The 17,763-nt window shown below is 51.4% G+C and overlaps 1 protein-coding gene across 1 annotated transcript in view; it reads left to right on the forward strand.

Annotated features, from left to right (window-relative positions):
• Positions 1–17,763, forward strand: part of LOC140420930 (sodium- and chloride-dependent neutral and basic amino acid transporter B(0+)-like) — a 242,665-nt gene that overhangs the window by 31,157 nt on the left and 193,745 nt on the right. The window contains exon 4 of the mRNA XM_072505092.1: positions 17,572–17,739. Coding sequence (XP_072361193.1) covers positions 17,572–17,739 — 168 coding nt within the window. The remainder of the gene's footprint in view (positions 1–17,571; positions 17,740–17,763) is intronic.

Raw genomic sequence — 17,763 nt, forward strand, 5'->3', positions numbered from 1 at the left:
TTTTTTTTGTGCATTTCAGATAAATTATATTCAAAAAGAATGTAATTCCAGAATTAGAAATGATATGCAAATTAGTTTTACCTTTAAATGTATAATTTTTCCTTGTCATTTATAGCGGATTTCTTGTGTCCTCCATCTCAGCTCATTATGCCCTTTCTCCTCTACGTCATGCCCTCCTACTTTCCTTTAATTTCTCCCTCCATGTAAACTCACCTACATATATTCGCCTCTCGTGACTTGAACTTGTTATCTCATGTGATCACTCAACTATCATTGTGCTCATCATAGATAAGGCCATTTCATGACACTTCCTTGTGCTGCACTCCACTAACATCTGCCTTCCTCCTCTAAAATTACTTCTGTGTTCATCCATGCAAAGAATTATCTTCCAATTTACTAACAACTGCACTTTCACATTTCCAACAATATAACCATTGGTTCTCCATTCAGCATGGCATAACTGTTTTTAAAAAAATATATTTTATTAAAGTTTTCAAACACAATTTTTTCCCTTACAAATCAACAAAAATGGTAGCATGATACCTGCTATATAACATTGTTTAAATAATATAGTAAACTAACCAAATAACACAAAGTAATGCTCCTCCCACCCCCTCTCCCCATCTAGAACACAAACTATTCCCTCACCAGTTGTCTCGTGAACGCTCTCACCTGCATATACCTAAAGGTATTTCCCAGGGGCAGCTCATACTTTTCCTCAAGTGCTCGCAAACGTCCCATCTATAAATAAGTCTCCCACTCTCCTGATTCCTGCCCGGTACCAGCTCTGGAATCCTCCATCCAGCCTCCCTGGGGCAAACCTATGGTTGTTCCTGATCGGGGACCACACCGAGGCTCCCAGCACACCCCTCTGTCGCCTCCATTGCCCCCAGATACTTAATGTTGCCGCCACCACTGGGTTTGTGGTAAACTTTTTCGGGGAGAGCGGTAATGGTGCCGTCACCAGCGCCTTCAAGCTCGTCCCTTTGTAGGACTTCACCTCCAACCTTTTCCACGCCGCTCCCTCTCCCTCTATCATCCATTTACGAATCATCGCCACGTTGGCGGCCCAATAGTAGTCGCCCAAATTTGGCAACGCCAGTCCCCCTCTGTCTCTGCTACGTTGTAGGAACCCCCTCCTTACCCTCGGGGCCTTACCTGCCCACATGAAGCTCGTGATGCTCCTATCTATTTTTCTAAAGAAGGCCTTAGTGATCAGTATAGGGAGACATTGGAACACAAATAGGAACCTCGGGAGGACCATCATCTTAATTGCCTGCACTCTGCCCGCCAGTGACAGCGGCTGCATGTCCCCCCTTTTGAAATCCTCTTCCATTTGTTCCACCAACCGTGTCAGATTGAGTCTGTGTAAGGTTCCCCAGCTCCTGGCTATCTGAATCCCCAGGTATCGGAAGTTTCTTTCCACTCTCCTTAGCGGTAGGCCATCTATCCCTCTACTCTGGTCCCCCGGGTGTATCACAAAAAGTGCACTCTTTCCCATGTTAAGCCTATATCCTGAGAAATCTCCAAACTCCCTCAATATCTGCATGACTTCTGTCATCCCCCCCACTGGATCCGTCACATACAGCAGTAGGTCATCCGCATAGAGTGACAGTCGGTGTTCCTCTCCCCCTCTAATCACCCCTCTCCATTTTCTGGAGTCTCTCAGCGCTATGGCCAGTGGTTCAATTGCCAGCGCGAACAGTAATGGGGACAGCGGGCATCCCTGTCTTGTTCCCCTGTGTAGTCGAAAATACTCCGACCTTTGCCGATTTGTGACCACACTTGCCGTTGGGGCCCTGTAGAAGCCAAGTATTTCAAATACAACTAGTATAGGTAAAAGATAGCTGTTTAAGCATAAATGTTGAGCCCCAGTTTTTAAATACCCATTTATACAGCATAATTCACTATTACTGAGGTCCGTTGTTCTGGCAAATGCATATTTTCAAAGACAGTGTGACATTAAAACAGCACAGTTGCAAAACAATTTGACACTGCTTGTGCTAATTGTCAAGGCCAAGTAATTGAATACACAGCAACATGAAGGCACCATTGTTCACAATGCAGATAACAGCTAGGTCAGAAAAGCTGATGTTGCACATTGAAGATGGACGGCTTGCCATCAAATCAAATGTGTTTGAGTCTAACCCAAACCAATTCGGATTATATTGGGGTGTGATTAGATGACTTAAGACAGATATGAAAGTGTATAACTGAAAAGTTCCCCCCGCCATTTTAGGTTTTTATTGTCTTTGAAAGTGTGTTGTGCTGAGTTGTCTCGTGTGTTGTCTGTGCTGTGTTGTCTTTCTGTTAGTTTAGTTTTTTTTTGTCAGTGATTCTAGTCTCCGGTTTGGTTTTAGTGTTTAGTCAGTTTTGTCCTTTATAGTCTCCATTTTAGAGATGTCTTTTGGGGGTTGTCAGTTTAACAGTCTGTGTCAGTGATGTTAGTCCACTTTTGACTTTGAGTTTGAGTTTAGCTGAAGATTAGCTTTCTCTCTCTCTTCATGTTTCATTGCCAGACTTTGACCTTTTAAAAGTTACTTTCGAGCTGTCTGCCTAAGCAAAGAAAGATAATGTCTGTAATTCTCTGAAAGCTTCGAATTGTCTACGAATTGCCTTTTAAATGACTTTCAAATTGTAATCAAGCGACTACAAATAAAACAATTCTTTTTGGCACCTGAGGAGTTTATACTGCAAATTTCTGCTGAGTTCCAGTATTCGCAAAGTGCTACTGATAACCGAATAGCAGAGATGATATAAATTCCTTCAACCATACACAGTCGAATAATCCAAGGAATCGAACAACTTAACACAGTCTAGAAATAGTACAAATCTTACAACTTGTCGTATTGCGTCAGGACGTGATTCATCAACTAAGCTTCCCCCAAACTTGGCGTAGTTCGACAGGTTAAGATCCCTATAAATTAAAGATTCCTTCAGGCCCCATAGAGGAGTTTAACCCAGCTGACAAACCCCTCCCCGAACGAACCTCCTCAGCACCTCCCATAGATACTCCCACTCCACCCTATCAAATGCCTTTTCTGCATCCATTGCCGCCACTATCTCTGCCTCCCCCTCTGCTGGGGGCATCATTATCACCCCTAATAGCTGTCGCACGTTGACATTCAATTGTCTCCCCTTTACGAACCCTGTCTGGTCTTCGTGCACCACCCCCGGACACAATCCTCTATCCTCGTTGCCAGCACCTTTGCCAGCAACTTGGCGTCCACATTTAGCAATGAGATAGGCCTATAGGACCCGCACTGCAGCGGATCTTTATCTCGCTTCAAGATTAGTGATATCGTCGCCTCCGATAATGTCCCCCCTTCTCTGGCCTCATTAAAGGTTCTTACCAGCAGCGGGGCCAACAAGTCCGCATATTTTCTATAGAATTCCACCGGGAACCCATCTGGTCCCGTGGCCTTCCCTGCCTGCATGTTCCCTAGCCCTTTGATCACCTCGTCCACCCCAATTGGCGCCCCCAGGCCTGCCACCTCCTGCTCCTCCACCTTTGAGAACCTTAATTGGTCCAGAACCTGCTGCATCCCTTCTTTTCCCTCCGGGGGATGGGACCTATATAGCCTCTCGTAAAAGGTCTTAAACACCTCGTTTATCTTCCCTGCTCTCCGCACCGTGGCTCCTGTTTCATCCCTCACTCCCCCTATCTCCTTCGCCGCTGTCCTCTTTCGCAGCTGGTGGGCCAACAGGCGACTCGCCTTTTCCCCATATTCATATCTCATCCCCTGTGCCTTCCTCCACTGTGCCTCTGCCCTCCCTGTGGTGAGCAGATCAAACTCTGTCTGGAGTTGTCGCCTCTCCCTGTATAATCCTTCATCCGGGGCCTCCACATATTTTTTATCTACCCTCAAAATCTCTCCCAGTAGTCTTTCCCTTTCTTTGGCCTCCGTTTTCCCCTTGTGGGCCCTGATGGAGATCAACTCTCCCCTGACCACCACTTTTAGTGCTTCCCATACTACTCCTACTCGGACCTCCCCGTCGTCGTTGGCCTCCAGGTATCTTTCGATACATCCCCGCACCCTTCCGCAGACTCCCTCATCCGCCAATAATCCCATTTCCAGTCGCCAAAGTGGACGCTGCTCCCTCTCTCCTAGTTCCAGGTCCACCCAGTGTGGGGCATGATCTGAAACAGCTATGGCTGAGTACTCAGTTCCTTCCACCCTCGAAATCAGTGACCTACCCAAAACAAAGAAATCTATCCGGGAGTATACCTTATGGACATGGGAGAAAAAGGAGAACTCTTTGGCCAGTGGCCTAGCAAATCTCCACGGTCCACTCCCCCCATTTGATCCATAAACCCCTTAAGCACCTTGGCCGCTGCCGGCCTTCCGGTCCTAGATCTAGATCTATCTAACCCTGGGTCCAGCATGGTGTTGAAGTCCCCCCCCCCCCCCCCCCCCCCCGCCCATTATCAGGTTTCCTACCTCCAGGTCTGGATACGTCCCAGCATCCGCTTCATAAATCCCGCATCATCCCAATTCGGGGCATATACATTAACCAACACGACCTCCATTCCCTGCAGCCTGCCGCTCACCATCACATATCTGCCACCGCTGTACGCTACAATGTTCCTAGCCTCGAATGACACCCGTTTCCCCACCAATATGGCCACCCCCCTGTTCTTTGCGTCCAGCCCCGAGTGGAACACCTGTCCCACCCATCCTTTCCTTAACCTAACCTGGTCCGCCAACTTCAGGTGCGTCTCCTGAAGCATGGCCACGTCTGCCTTCAGTCCTTTTAAGTGCGCGAACACTCGGGCCCTCTTAATCGGCCCATTTAGGCCTCTCACGTTCCACGTGATCAGCCGGACTGGGGGGCTGCCCGCCCCCCTCTCCTGTCGACTAGCCATCACCCTCTCTGGGCCAGTCCCACGTCCCGGTTCCGCGCACCCACTCGTTCCCCAGGCGCATTCCCGCCCCGACCACCTTTTCTTTTACCAGTTCCTTCTCGATCTCCGCAGCAGCAACCCAGTTACTACCCCCCCCCCCCCCCCCCCCCCCCCCCGGCTAGACCCCCATCTAGCATGGTTACTCCCCCCATATTGCTTCCGAAAGCCAGCTGACTTCAACTGACCCCGGCTTCTCCCGCTCTCTCCTTGACCCCCCCCCCCCCCCCCCCCCGTGTGAGGAACTCCCATCCACCTTGCGCCTATCTTCCCGCCATCCTCTTTCTGACGCGGGAAAAAGAAACCTCGTGTTCTCTAGAGCCGTCCCGCCCCTCGTGGCGCAGCTCCCTCTGCCGCCCCACTCCCATTCCCCATCCCCCGCCTGAGTCTCTTCTTCCCCCCCACCCCAATTTACATTTCTATATACATCAGCATTGTCGTTTCCCCTCCAACATCAGTCCCTCAGTTCTGATCCAGTTTCTCGTTTTTCATGAAAGCCCATGCTTCTTCCGCCGTTTCGAAGTAGTAATGCTTCTCCTCGTGCGTGACCCACAGTCGCGCCGGCTGCAACATCCCGAACTTCACTTTCTTCTTGTGCAGCACCTCCTTGGCTCGATTGAAGCTCGCCCTCCTTCTCGCCACCTCCGCACTCCAATCCTGATACACTCGTACCTCCGCATTCTCCCATCTACTACTCCGTACCTTCTTGGCCCATCTCAGAACCGCCTCTCTATCATTGAAGTGGTGAAATCGCACGATCATCGCCCTAGATGATTCTGCCGCCTTTGGTCTCCTCGCAGGCCTCCTTCCACTTCCAAGGGGCCCGAGGGGGCCTCAGCTCACATTAGCGAGCGTAGCATCGTACTCACGTAAGCCCCGCCGTCAGCTCCTTCCACTCCCTCGGGGAGACCCTGGATCCGGAGGTTCTTTCTCCGTGATCTGTTTTCTAGGACTTCAATCCTTTCGATGCACTTTTTATGGGGCGCCTCGTGCGTCTGCATTTTGACCGCCAGGCCCAAGATCTCGTCCTCGTTGTCAGTCACCTTCTGCTCCACCATGCGGAGCTCTATCTCCTGGGTCTTTTGTGTCTCCTTAAGCCCCTCAATTGCTTGTAGCATCGGGGCCAGCACCTCCTTTTTTAGCAGCTCCACACACCGTCTTAAAGATTCATCCTGGTCCGGTCCCCAGGTCTCCTGGACTCCCTCCGCCGCCATCTTGCTCCTTTCTTCCTTCTGCCACTGCCCTCGAGGATTCTTCGAGATCTGGCCACCACCACCGATATTTTTCTTTATCGCTGGGGGGGACTCCCTGTTGTTTCACCCCACACCGGGTTTTGTCCCGAAAAGATTCCCCGTTGGGGCTCTTAAAAGAGCCCGAAGGTCCGTTCGAGCTGGAGCCGCTGAAACATGCGGCTTAGCTGGTCATCGCCGCAACCGGAAGTCCAGCATGGCATATCTGTAACCAACAATATATCACCTTTTAATGCTTTTGACCCTGTTTAAAATATTACTCTCTCCCACACTGGTCAATTTCCCAGGAGAGTCCCCATTTCTGTTCCCTTCAGTCCAAAGCATGCAATCCTCAATGTTTTTTAAAAAATCTTTTTACTGGCATTTTCAAAATTTATAAACAGTTATGTACATAGTTGGCCGTGTTTATTTAATGTATTATACAGAAAGGTTTGTCTTGGCCTTCCCTTATTTATCCTATTTACATTCTGCCACCCTCTGGCTCGGCGTATGGTCCCACCCACTCCCCCCGCAGCCCGCCCCTCCCCCCCCCCCCCCCCCCCCCCTGTGTCCCTCCGGTTGATTTTTCGGGGGGGATTTTCCCCCTGCTCTCCCCTTCCTCCCCCCCCGGGAGGGATTTTCCCCCTTCTCTCCCCTTCCTCCCCCCCCCCTTTCTTCCCCCGTCAACTTCAGCTGTGTTTCCCCTGTGATTGGGGGAGGGACGGTTGCACCCTCCCACTCACGATTTTCCCTTTTGTGTCTTTCCAGCCTTTTCTCCTCTTCCCCCCTCCCCCTGGGTTGTGCGATCCTGTGGTCACCCCTCCCTGTCTTTATTTCTTTATTTTTCTTTTTCCTCTCCCATTTCTTTCTTTCTTTCCCGTTTCCCCATCTTACTCATTGTTGCTGGCCTCGAACAGATTCTGGAACAGGCTGCCAAACTGTCCCCATGCGTTTATAGAACATAGAACATTACAGCGCAGTACAGGCCCTTCGGCCCTCGATGTTGCGCCGACCTGTGAAACCACTCTAAAGCCCATCTACACTATTCCCTTATCGTCCATATGTCTATCGAATGACCATTTGAATACCCTTAGTGTTGGCGAGTCCACTACTGTTGCAGGCAGGGCATTCCACGCCCTTACTACTCTCTGAGTAAAGAACCTACCTCTGACAACTGTCTTATATCTATCTCCCCTCAATTTAAAGCTATGTCCCCTCAGGCTAGACATCACCATTCGAGGAAAAAGGCCCTCACTGTCCATCCTATCCAATCCTCTGATCATCTTGTATGCCTCAATTAAGTCACCTCTTAACCTTCTCTCTAACGAAAACAGCCTCAAGTCCCTCAGCCTTTCCTCATAAGATCTTCCCTTCATACCAGGCAACATTCAGGTAAATCTCCTCTGCACCCTTTCCAATGCTTCCACATCCTTCCTATAATGCGGCGACCAGAATTGCACGCAATACTCCAAATGCGGCGCACCAGAGTTTTGTACAGCTGCATCATGACCTCATGGATCCGAAACTCAATCCCTCTACCAATACAAGCTAACACACTGTACGCCTTCTTAACAACCCTCTCAACCTGGGTGGCAACTTTCAGGGATCTATGTAATGAGGCACGACCTACCCTTCACAAAACCGTGTTGACTATCTCCAATCAAATTATACCTTTCCAGATGATTATACATCCTATCTCTTATAAACCTTCCCAAGATTTTGCCCACAACAGAAGTAAGACTCACTGGTCTATAGTTACCGGGGCTGTCTCTACTCCCCTTCTTGAATAAGGGGACAACATTTGCTATCCTCCAGTCTTTTGGCACTATTCCTGTAGACAAAGATGACTTAAAGATCAAAGCCAAAGGCTCAGCAATCTCCTCCCTAGCTTCCCAGAGAATCCTAGGATAAATCCTATCCGGCCCAGGGGACTTATCTATTTTCACACTTTCCAGAATTGCTAACACCTCCTCCTTATGAACCTCAAGCCCTTCTAGTCTAGTAGCCTGAATCTCAGTATTCTCCTCGACAACATTGTCTTTTTTCTGTGTGAATACTGATGAAAAATATTCATTTAGCACCTCTCCTATCTCCTCGGACTCCAAGCACAACTTCCCACTACAGTCCTTGACTGGCCCTACTCTTACCCTAGTCATTCGCTTATTCCTGACATATCGACAGAAAGCTTTAGGGTTATCCTTGATCCTACCTGCCAAAGACTTCTCATGTTGCCTACTGGCTCTTCTTAGCTTTCTCTTTAGGTCCTTCCCAGCTAACTTGTAACTCTCGAGTGCCCTAACTGAATCTTCATGCCTCATCTTTACGTAAGCCTCCTTCTTCCTCTTGACAAGTGTTTCGACTGCTTTAGTAAACCACGGTACCCTTGCTCAACCACTTCCTCCTTGCCTGACAGGTACATGCTTATCAAGGACACGCAGCAGCTGTTCCTTGAACAAGCTCCACATTTCCATTGTGCCCATCCCCTGCAGTTTTCCTCTCCATCCGATGCATCCTAAGACTTGCCTCATCGCATCATAATGATCTTGCCCTGCGGTATATACCTATCCCTTTCCATCACTAAAGTAAACGTAATCAAATTGTGGTCACTATCACCAAAGTGCTCACCTACCTCCAAATCTAACACCTGTCCTGGTTCATTACCCAGTACCAAATCCAATATGGCCTCGCCTCTTGTTGGCCTATCTACATACTGTGTCAGGAAACCCCTTGCACACATTGGACAAAAACGGACCCATCTAAAGTACTCGAACTATAGCGTTTCCAGTCAATATTTGGAAAGTTAAAGTCCCCCATAACAACTACCCTGTTGCTTTCGCTCCTATCCAGAATCATCTTTGCAATCCTTTCTTCTACATCTCTGGAACTTTTCGGAGGCCTATAGAAAATCCCTAACAGGGTGACCTCTCCTTTCCTGTTTCTAACCTCAGCCCATACTCCCTCAGTAGATGAGTCCTCATCAAACGTCCTTTCTGCCACCGTAATACTGTCCTTGACTAACAATGCCACCCCTCCCCCTCTTTTACCACCTTCCCTGAGCTTACTGAAATATCTAAACCCCGGCACCTGCAACAACCATTCCTGTCCCTGCTCTATCCATGTCTCCGAAATGGCCACAACATCGAAGTCCCAGGTACTAACCCATGCCACAAGCTCACCCACCTTATTCCGGATGCTCCTGGCATTGAAGAAGACACACTTTAAACCACCTTCCTGCCTGCCGGTACACTCCTGCAACTTTGAAACCTTACTCATGACCTCACTACTCTCAACCTCCTGTATACTGGAGCTACAATTCAGGGGCGGGATTTCCCGAAAACTGGCGCGATGTCCGGGACCCGGCGCCAAAAACGGCGCGGATCACTCCGGCGTCCGGGCCCCCCAAAACAACGGAAATTCTCCGGCCCCAAATGGGCTAGCACGGCGTGACGCCATTCGCCATGGCGTCATCCGACATGGACGGTGACGCCGTGTGGCGTCACTGACGCCACATGCCGTGATGGCTCAAAAGACGCGTCCCCCCACCCTGGCAGACCCGACAGGATGGGCGTCCACCGCACAGCCCCAAGGTTCCAGGACCGCGACATCGAGGCGCTCCTGGACGCAGTGGAGGAAAGGAGGGAGTCCCTGTACCCCGGGCACGGCCGCAGGCTCGCCCCACGCCTCAGCCGGCGTCTGTGGAGGGAGGTGGCAGAGGCCGTCAGCGCTGTGGCTCTTGCACCACGGACAGGCACCCAGTGCCACAAGGAGGTGAACGACCTCGTCAGGGCAGTCAGGGTGAGTGCCCCCCCCCCCCCCAACATGCCCGATGTGCGGCACACGCCCAGGTGACACCAATCCTAACCCTAACCTCTGCACTATACGCACCACCGATGGCGTGCATTCATATGCCTGTCTAACACTTGCCCTTTACCCCTGCCACCCACCCGCCCCCCACAGGAGAAGCGCGCACACAACAATAGGGAGCATGAGAGGACTGGAGGGGACCCAGCTGATGGGAGGCCACTCACCGTACATGAGGAAGGTGCCCTAGAACTGGCTGGCGGACCTGAGGACCGGGAGGTTGCCGATGCAGAGGTCGGGTGCCCACCACCGACAGCCCGTCCCCATATCCCCTCTCCCCCTATCCCCCCTCCCCCATGTCCCCCCTCCCCCGTATCCGCCACATCCCCCCCCCCCATATCCCCCCTCCCCCGTATCACCTGATCACCACCTGCGTGTCTAACCATGCATGCTTAATTGTGTGTCGCAGGAGCAAACGTTGAGGCATCCATCCCCGCAGATGCCGACCGCCCGCAGGATGCCCCAGGGCGACCACGGGATACGGAGAGACCCGGACCCTCTGGCACGCGACGCCAGAAGGGTGCCCTAGGGCGACCACGGGAGACGGAGAGACCTGGAGCAATAGGGAAACGACGCCCCCGTCTCGTGCGGTTGTGGCGACGCAGTTGTGTGCCACCCAGCGACGAGCGGGACAGCCACAGGCCCCCGTCGCAGCCGAGCCACGAAACCACTACCCAGGACACCACTACCCAGGACACCCCTACCCACGACACCCCTACCCACAACACCCCTACCCAGGAGACCCCTACCCAGGAAACTGAAATACAGGACAGTGACACAGAATGGATGGGTGGAGACGAACCACCACCCCAAAGTACCATGGACTCAGAGTCGGACGATGGGCACCACTGCTGTCTCCAACACCCTCCACCATCGCAGAGACACTCACCTCGGTTGGGCACTTTAGTGATGAGGCGTCTGGTACACTCACTGGTGCGCACAACACAGCCGTACAGTTAGAGCAGGTGGAGGTAGGAGCAGCAGAGGGGCCGGGAAATCGGAGGGCATCCTGGTGCAAGCGAACATCTGCCGCCCAGATGGATCCCGGGTTCCTGGAGTTACTACACCCACCCATAGCCCCGATGCAACCACCGAACCTGGGACGAGCGAAGAGGGTGACGGCCGGCTTGCAGCGGCTGCAGTCGCAGGTGGAGGAGTGCACCCGCGTCCAGGAGCTGGGAGTGGTGCCGGTCATGCGTGCCAACCAGGTCGACACCGCACGGGTGGCGTCCGCGGTGGAGGCAATGGGTGCGACGGTGTCAGACATGGGGAGCAGTATGCGAGGCCTGGGGCTTTCCGTGCACGCGGCGTCTGTGGCCCAGGACGTGGCTGCCCTTTCACAGGAGGCCATGAGCCAGCGCCAGCAGCAGATGGCAGAGGCACTCAACGACGTGGCCCTGTCTCAGCAGGCAATGGCCCAATCCCTGCAGGCCATGGCCCAGTCTCAGCAGGCCATCGCTGAGGGCATCGGCGCCATTGCCCATTTGCTAGCCGGCGTTGCACAGCCAGAGACAGGGATGGCCAACTCCCTGAGTTCCATGGCTGCAAACCTGCAGACCATTGTCGATACCAGCATGGGCCTCCAGGACTGGCAGCGCCAGGTGTCGGAGGGGCGTCGGATGGCCGGTCCGTTCGCACCCCCGACCCATGTAGAGGCCTGGGGGCCAATGGGCACCCCGAGGGAGGAAGGGTTGCTGGCGTCCGTCCCTGGTCCCCCTGTAGGGGAGGTCCAGGAACACTGCAGCACCTCGGATCCCCCCCACCCCCCCCCCCTTCCGCCTCAGGTGCATCGGGTGGGCAACGGGCAGGACAGGCTGGCAGCTCACCATCCCAGTCGCCCGGGCCGCAGCCTGGCCCATCTAGGCCAGGGCGCCCCAGGAAACGGCCGCCAAAAGGATCTCGAATCAGAGGGCAGGAGTCCAGATCCAGTTCTGCTGTACCGTCTGGGGAACCACCTAGGCGTAGTCAAAGGGCCCGTAAGGCCGAACAATTAGACACTGAGTAAGTTGGCATGGGTGCAGGGCACAGATTAGCAAATTTCCCCCCCCAGGGTATTGGTACTCCTCTGGTCCAGATGCAGACCATCCCGTTTGTAGAGGTCCCACCGACCCCAGAATGAGCCCCAATTATCCCGAAATCTGAAACCCTCCCTCCTGCACCATCCCTGTAGCCACGTGTTCAACTCCTCTCTCTCCCTATTCCTCATCTCGCTATCACGTGGCACGGGTAACAACCCAGAGATGATAACTCTCTTTGTCCTAGTTCTAAGTTTCCACCCTAGCTCCCTGAATTCCTGCCTTACATCCCTATCCCTTTTCCTACCTATGTTGTTGGTATCTATGTGGACCACGACTTGGGGCTGCTCCCCCTCCCCCTGAAGGATCCCGAAAACACGATCCGAGACATCACGCACCCTGGCACCTGGGAGGCAACACACCAACTGCGAGTCTCTCTCGTTCCCACAGAATCTCCTATCTATCCCCCTAACTATGGAGTCTCCTATGGATGCTGTACTCCTCTCCCCCCTTCACTTCTGAGCAACAGGGACAGACTCTGTGCCAGAGACCTGTACCCCATGGCTTACCCTTGGTAAGTCATCCCCCCCAACAGTATCCAAAGCGGTATGCTTGTTAGGAAGCCTTCCTCCGACCCTCGGATGGCATACTTAATCTTCTCCAGGTGGAGAAATTCCAAAAAGTCAGCAAGTCAGTCTGCAGCTGTGGGCCGTGCTGCCGATCGCCAGCCGAGCAGGATTCTTCGGCATGCAATTAGGGAAGCGAAAGCTAGGCCGTCGGCCCTCTTCCCTATGTGTAGCTCTGGCTGCTCCGATACCCAGAAGGTTGCCAGAATTGGACATGGCTTCACCCTCACCCCCAGAACCTTGGACATTGCCATTGCCTCGGAGAAGGCTGTCCAGAACCCCGCAAGTTTGCAACAAGCCCAGAACATGTGGGTGTGGTTGGTCGGGCCATCTGGCACCATTCCCACTTGTCCTCCACCTCTGGGAAGAACCTGCTCATTCGGGTTCTGGTCAGGTGTGCTCTGTGCACCACTTTGAGCTGCATGAGGCTTAAACTTGTGCAGGAGGAGGTGGAGTTGGCCCTGCTCAGTGCTTCGCTCCAGAGTCCCCACCCCACTTCTGTCCCCAGTTCGTCCTCCCATTTCCGTCTGGCCTTGTCCAATGGTGTTCAGGCTCTGTCCAGCAGCTGTCCATATATTTTCCCACAGTCTCCCTTTACTGTCTTCCCTTATCAGGTCCTCTCATCTTTCATGTTTATGACAAGCAGATCACTTTGGACTTGGTTCCTGCTCTTCACTTCTAAAACTGCTCCCTATTCCTTAATTGTCATGGAATGTAAAGATAACACCTGGGTGCACTTTTCCAATACAAACTGTCTTGTTAAACCCCTCCCATAACTCCTCCACACTCTTCCAGAATGCCACCACGTTAGGTGGTGAAATTTGATTGAAAAACTCTGGAACTAAATGTCTAATGATGACAATGAAACCATTGTTGATTGTCGCAAATTAGGGCAACTAGGGATAAATAATAAATGCTGACATATCCCATTGAAGAATTTTTTTAAAAAACAAGTGCGTAGAGTTCATTGACATCTTTGCCAATCAGCTGCGTCTCCTGTACCTCTCTTTTGCCTGAGCCCACCGAGCCCTATGTTCCATTATGTTCAACGATGTCTTCGTTCTGAGCTCAAACCATTCCCTCGTTTCTTGCTTATTTTTTGTTCATGGAATGTGAGTGTCGCTGGCTGGGCCCGTATTTATTGCCCATCCCTGAGGGCATTTAAGAGTCAACCACATTGCTGTGGATCTGGAGTCTCATGTAGGCCAGGTAAGGATGGCAGATTTCTTTCCCTAAAGGGAATTAGTGAACCAGATGGATTTTTGCATGGTCATCATTAGACTTTCAATTCCATATTTTTATTGAATTCAAAGTACACCATCTGCCATGATGGGATTCAAACCCACGTCCCCAGAGCATGGGTCTCTGGATTACTAGTCCAGCGACAATATTACTACGCCACTGCCTCCTTTTGGAGAGGGCTTGATGGCTGGAGACATTAAACCACGCAGCATACAGTCATACCTCTACAGTCAAGAGGTCTAAGTGCAATCAATAGGCAGATGATGTGGTCAATAAGCGACTGATTCCTCTGAATAACATCCTGAGATCAATTATATAATTATTTATATTTATATTGGAAGCTGATTTCCACAGTCTCCTCTCCAAGTTCAGAAAAACAGTGGACTGTTTCTCTTTACACTTATTTTATACATAATATTTGTTTGGATTGCTTTGCATTTTTGACACAATGCAACATCTAATTCCAAATTTGCTGGACTCTAAATTATTATGTTTATTAAAAAAACTTGAATTTATGTAGTGACTTTCATAACCCCAAAAAGATTAAGGGAACAGAGGATGTAAATGGCATTCAAGGGGTAACTTCTCCTCGCTCACCAGCCATGTGTTCCTCAGTGATGTGGGGCGAGATTCTCCGACCCCCCGCCAGGTCGGAGAATCGCCGGGGGCTGGCGTGAATCCCGCCCCCGCCGGTTGCCGAAGTCTCCGGCACCGGATATTCGCCGGGGGCAGGTATCGCGCCACGCCGATTGGCGGGCCCCCCGCTTGATTCTCCGGCCCGGATGGGCCGAAGTCCCGCCGATAAAATGCCTGCCCCGCCGGCGTAAATTAAACCACCTACCTTACCGGCGGGACAAGGCGGCGCGGGCGGGCTCCGGGTTCCGGCGATCTGGCCCCGGAGGGTGCCCCCATGGTGGCCTGGCCCGCGATCGGGGCTCACCGATCCGCGGGCGGGCCTGTGCCGTGGGGGCACTCTTTCCCTCCCGCCTCCGCCACGGTCTCCACCATGGCGGAGGCAGAAGAGACTCCCTCCACTGCGCATGCGCGGGAATGCCGTCAGCGGCCGCTGACGCTCCTGCGCATGCGCCACCCGGAGATGTCATTCCCGCGCCGGCTGGCGGGGCACCAAAGGCCTTTTCCACCAGCTGGCGGGGCGGAAATTTGTCCGCCGCCGGCCTAGCCCCTTAAGGTTGGGGCTCGGCCCCCAAAGGTGCGGAGCTTTCCGCACCTTTGGGGCGGCGCGATGCCCGTCTGATTTGCGCTGTTTTGGGCGCCAGTCGGCGGACATCGCTCCGTTTCCGGAGAATATCGCCCGTGGTGTCACCGGCAGTATGATTCTCCATTCCCAACTCCGACCAATGTGATTTTCCATTGTGTCCACCCCACACCACAGGGAAACCCACGGGCAGGGTGCACTGCCGGCGGAACGGAAAATCCCGCTGGCGGAGAATTCACCGCGAAATGTCTGATCACCTGTAATCATTTTAATGGTGGAGCAGGGTTGACGGGCTGAATGTTCTACTCCTGTTCCTATGCACCAAATCATATTACAGCGATTGAAGTACTTGTGAAGTGTAATGTTGGAAACACAGCAGTCAGTTTGCATAGAACCAGCTCCCACAAACAGCAATGTGATAATTTGATTTTTTTTGTGTCAATGATTGCGTGATAAATATTGGCAAGGGTATCAGGGATAACTCTCCTGATATCTGAAGTAGTGCCATAAGATCTTTTCCATCCAACTGAGAGAACAGATAGGCCTCAGTTTAATGTCTTATCCAAAAAACAGACCTCCAATATTGCAGCAATCTCTTGCCACTGCATCGGAAAGTCTAGCTTTTTTTATGCTCATGTGTTTGAACCACAACTTACTCATTCCGAGGCGGTAGTGCTGTGAACTGAGACTCAGTTAAAATTAAACTAAAATTTAAACTATGTTGCTTTACAATTAAGTAAAACTGTGAGATAATCTGGTGTATTATTTAAATGCAGAAAACAGCCCAAGTTCTGTAAACCATCCAACTCCCTCCCCATAAATCACAAAGACTCCATATACCATCCAGCTTTCCACTCTTTTACTGAGATGCTCTCCTCCTGCTCTCTCAGTTCATACTGGCTCCCCACCCTTATCCTCAATTCAGTAAGAAGTTTTACAACACCAGGTTAAAGTCAAACAGGTTTGTTTCGATGTCACTAGCTTTCGGAGCGTTGCTCCTTCCTCAGGTGAATGAAGAGGTATGTTCCAGAAACATATATATAGACAAATCAAAGATGCCAGACAATGCTTGGAATGCGAGCATTAGCAGGTGATTAAATCTTTACAGATCCAGAGATGGGGTAACCTCAGGTTAAAGAGGTGTGAATTGTGTCAAGCCAGGACAGTTGTTATGATTTTGCAGGCCAGATGGTGGGGGATGAATGTAATGCGACATGAATCCCAGGTCCCGGTTGAGGCCGCACTCATGTGTGCGGAACTTGGCTATAAGCTTCTGCTCGACTATTCTGCGTTGTCACGCGTCCTGAAGGCCGCCTTGGAGAACGCTTACCCGGTTGTGGAAGACAAACATGGGACACAACCGACAGAATACCCTTCGTCGTCCAGTACTTTCCCGGAGCGGAGAAACTACGACATCTTCTTCACAGCCTTCAACACGGCATTGATGAAGATGAACATCTTGCCAAGGTCATCCCCACACCCCCACTACTTGCCTTCAAACAACCGCGCAACCTCAAACAAACCATTGTTTGCAGCAAACTACCCAACCTTCAGAACAGTGACCACGACACCACACAACCCTGCCATGGCAATCTCTGCAAGACGTGCCAGATCATCGACATGGATACCACCATTACACGTGAGAACACCACCCACCAGATACGCGGTACATACTTGTGCGACTCGGCCAAAGTTGTCTACCTCATACGCTGCAGGAAAGGACATCCCGAAGCGTGGTACATTGGCGAGACCATGCAGACGCTGCGACAATGAATGAACGGACATTGTGCGACAATCACCAGGCAGGAATGTTCCCTTCCAGTCGGGGAACACTTCAGCAGTCAAGGGCATTCAGCCTCTGATCTCCGGGTAAGTGTTCTCCAAGGCGGCCTTCAGGACGCGCGACAACGCAGAATCGCCGAGCAGAAGCTTATAGCCAAGTTCCACACACATGAGTGCGGCCTCAACCGGGACCTGGGATTCATGTCGCATTACATTCATCCCCCACCATCTGGCCTGCAAAATCCTACCGACTGTCCTGGCTTGACACAATTCACACCTCTTTAACCTGGGGTTACCCCATCTCTGGATCTGTAAAGATTTAATCACCTGCTAATGCTTGCATTCCAAGCATTGTCTGGCATCTTTGAATCTGTCTATATATATGTTTCTGGAACATACCTCTTCATTCACCCGAGGAAGGAGCAGCCCTCCGAAAGCTAGTGACATCGAAACAAACCTGTTGGACTTTAACCTGGTGTTGTAAAACCTCTTACTGTGCTCACCCCAGTCCAACGCCGGCATCTCCACATCATCTCAATTCAGTTTGTCACTCTTTTCCTTCTCTCTCGGTTCTAGACAAGAAGAACAATTGTAAAGAAATAAAATATGCTTGTCTGACCAACTGAATACATGAAAACATACAATTAATTCAAGTGAATACCTTCTAATTTACATTGATTTCTCCATCCATTTCAAGGTGTGGGCATCACCATGGTCCTTGTGTCATCAATTGTATCCATTTACTACAATGTCATCATCGCCTACAGCCTGTTCTACTTGTTCGCCTCTTTCCAATCCCCCCTGCCGTGGGCAGACTGCTTCAGTTGGTGGGGTGCAGATGAAACATGCAGCAGGACTCCCAGAGGTACTGTTTAAATGTTGATTGGGT

Source organism: Scyliorhinus torazame, chromosome 5, assembly GCF_047496885.1.
Source record: "Scyliorhinus torazame isolate Kashiwa2021f chromosome 5, sScyTor2.1, whole genome shotgun sequence".
Lineage (NCBI taxonomy): Eukaryota > Metazoa > Chordata > Chondrichthyes > Carcharhiniformes > Scyliorhinidae > Scyliorhinus > Scyliorhinus torazame.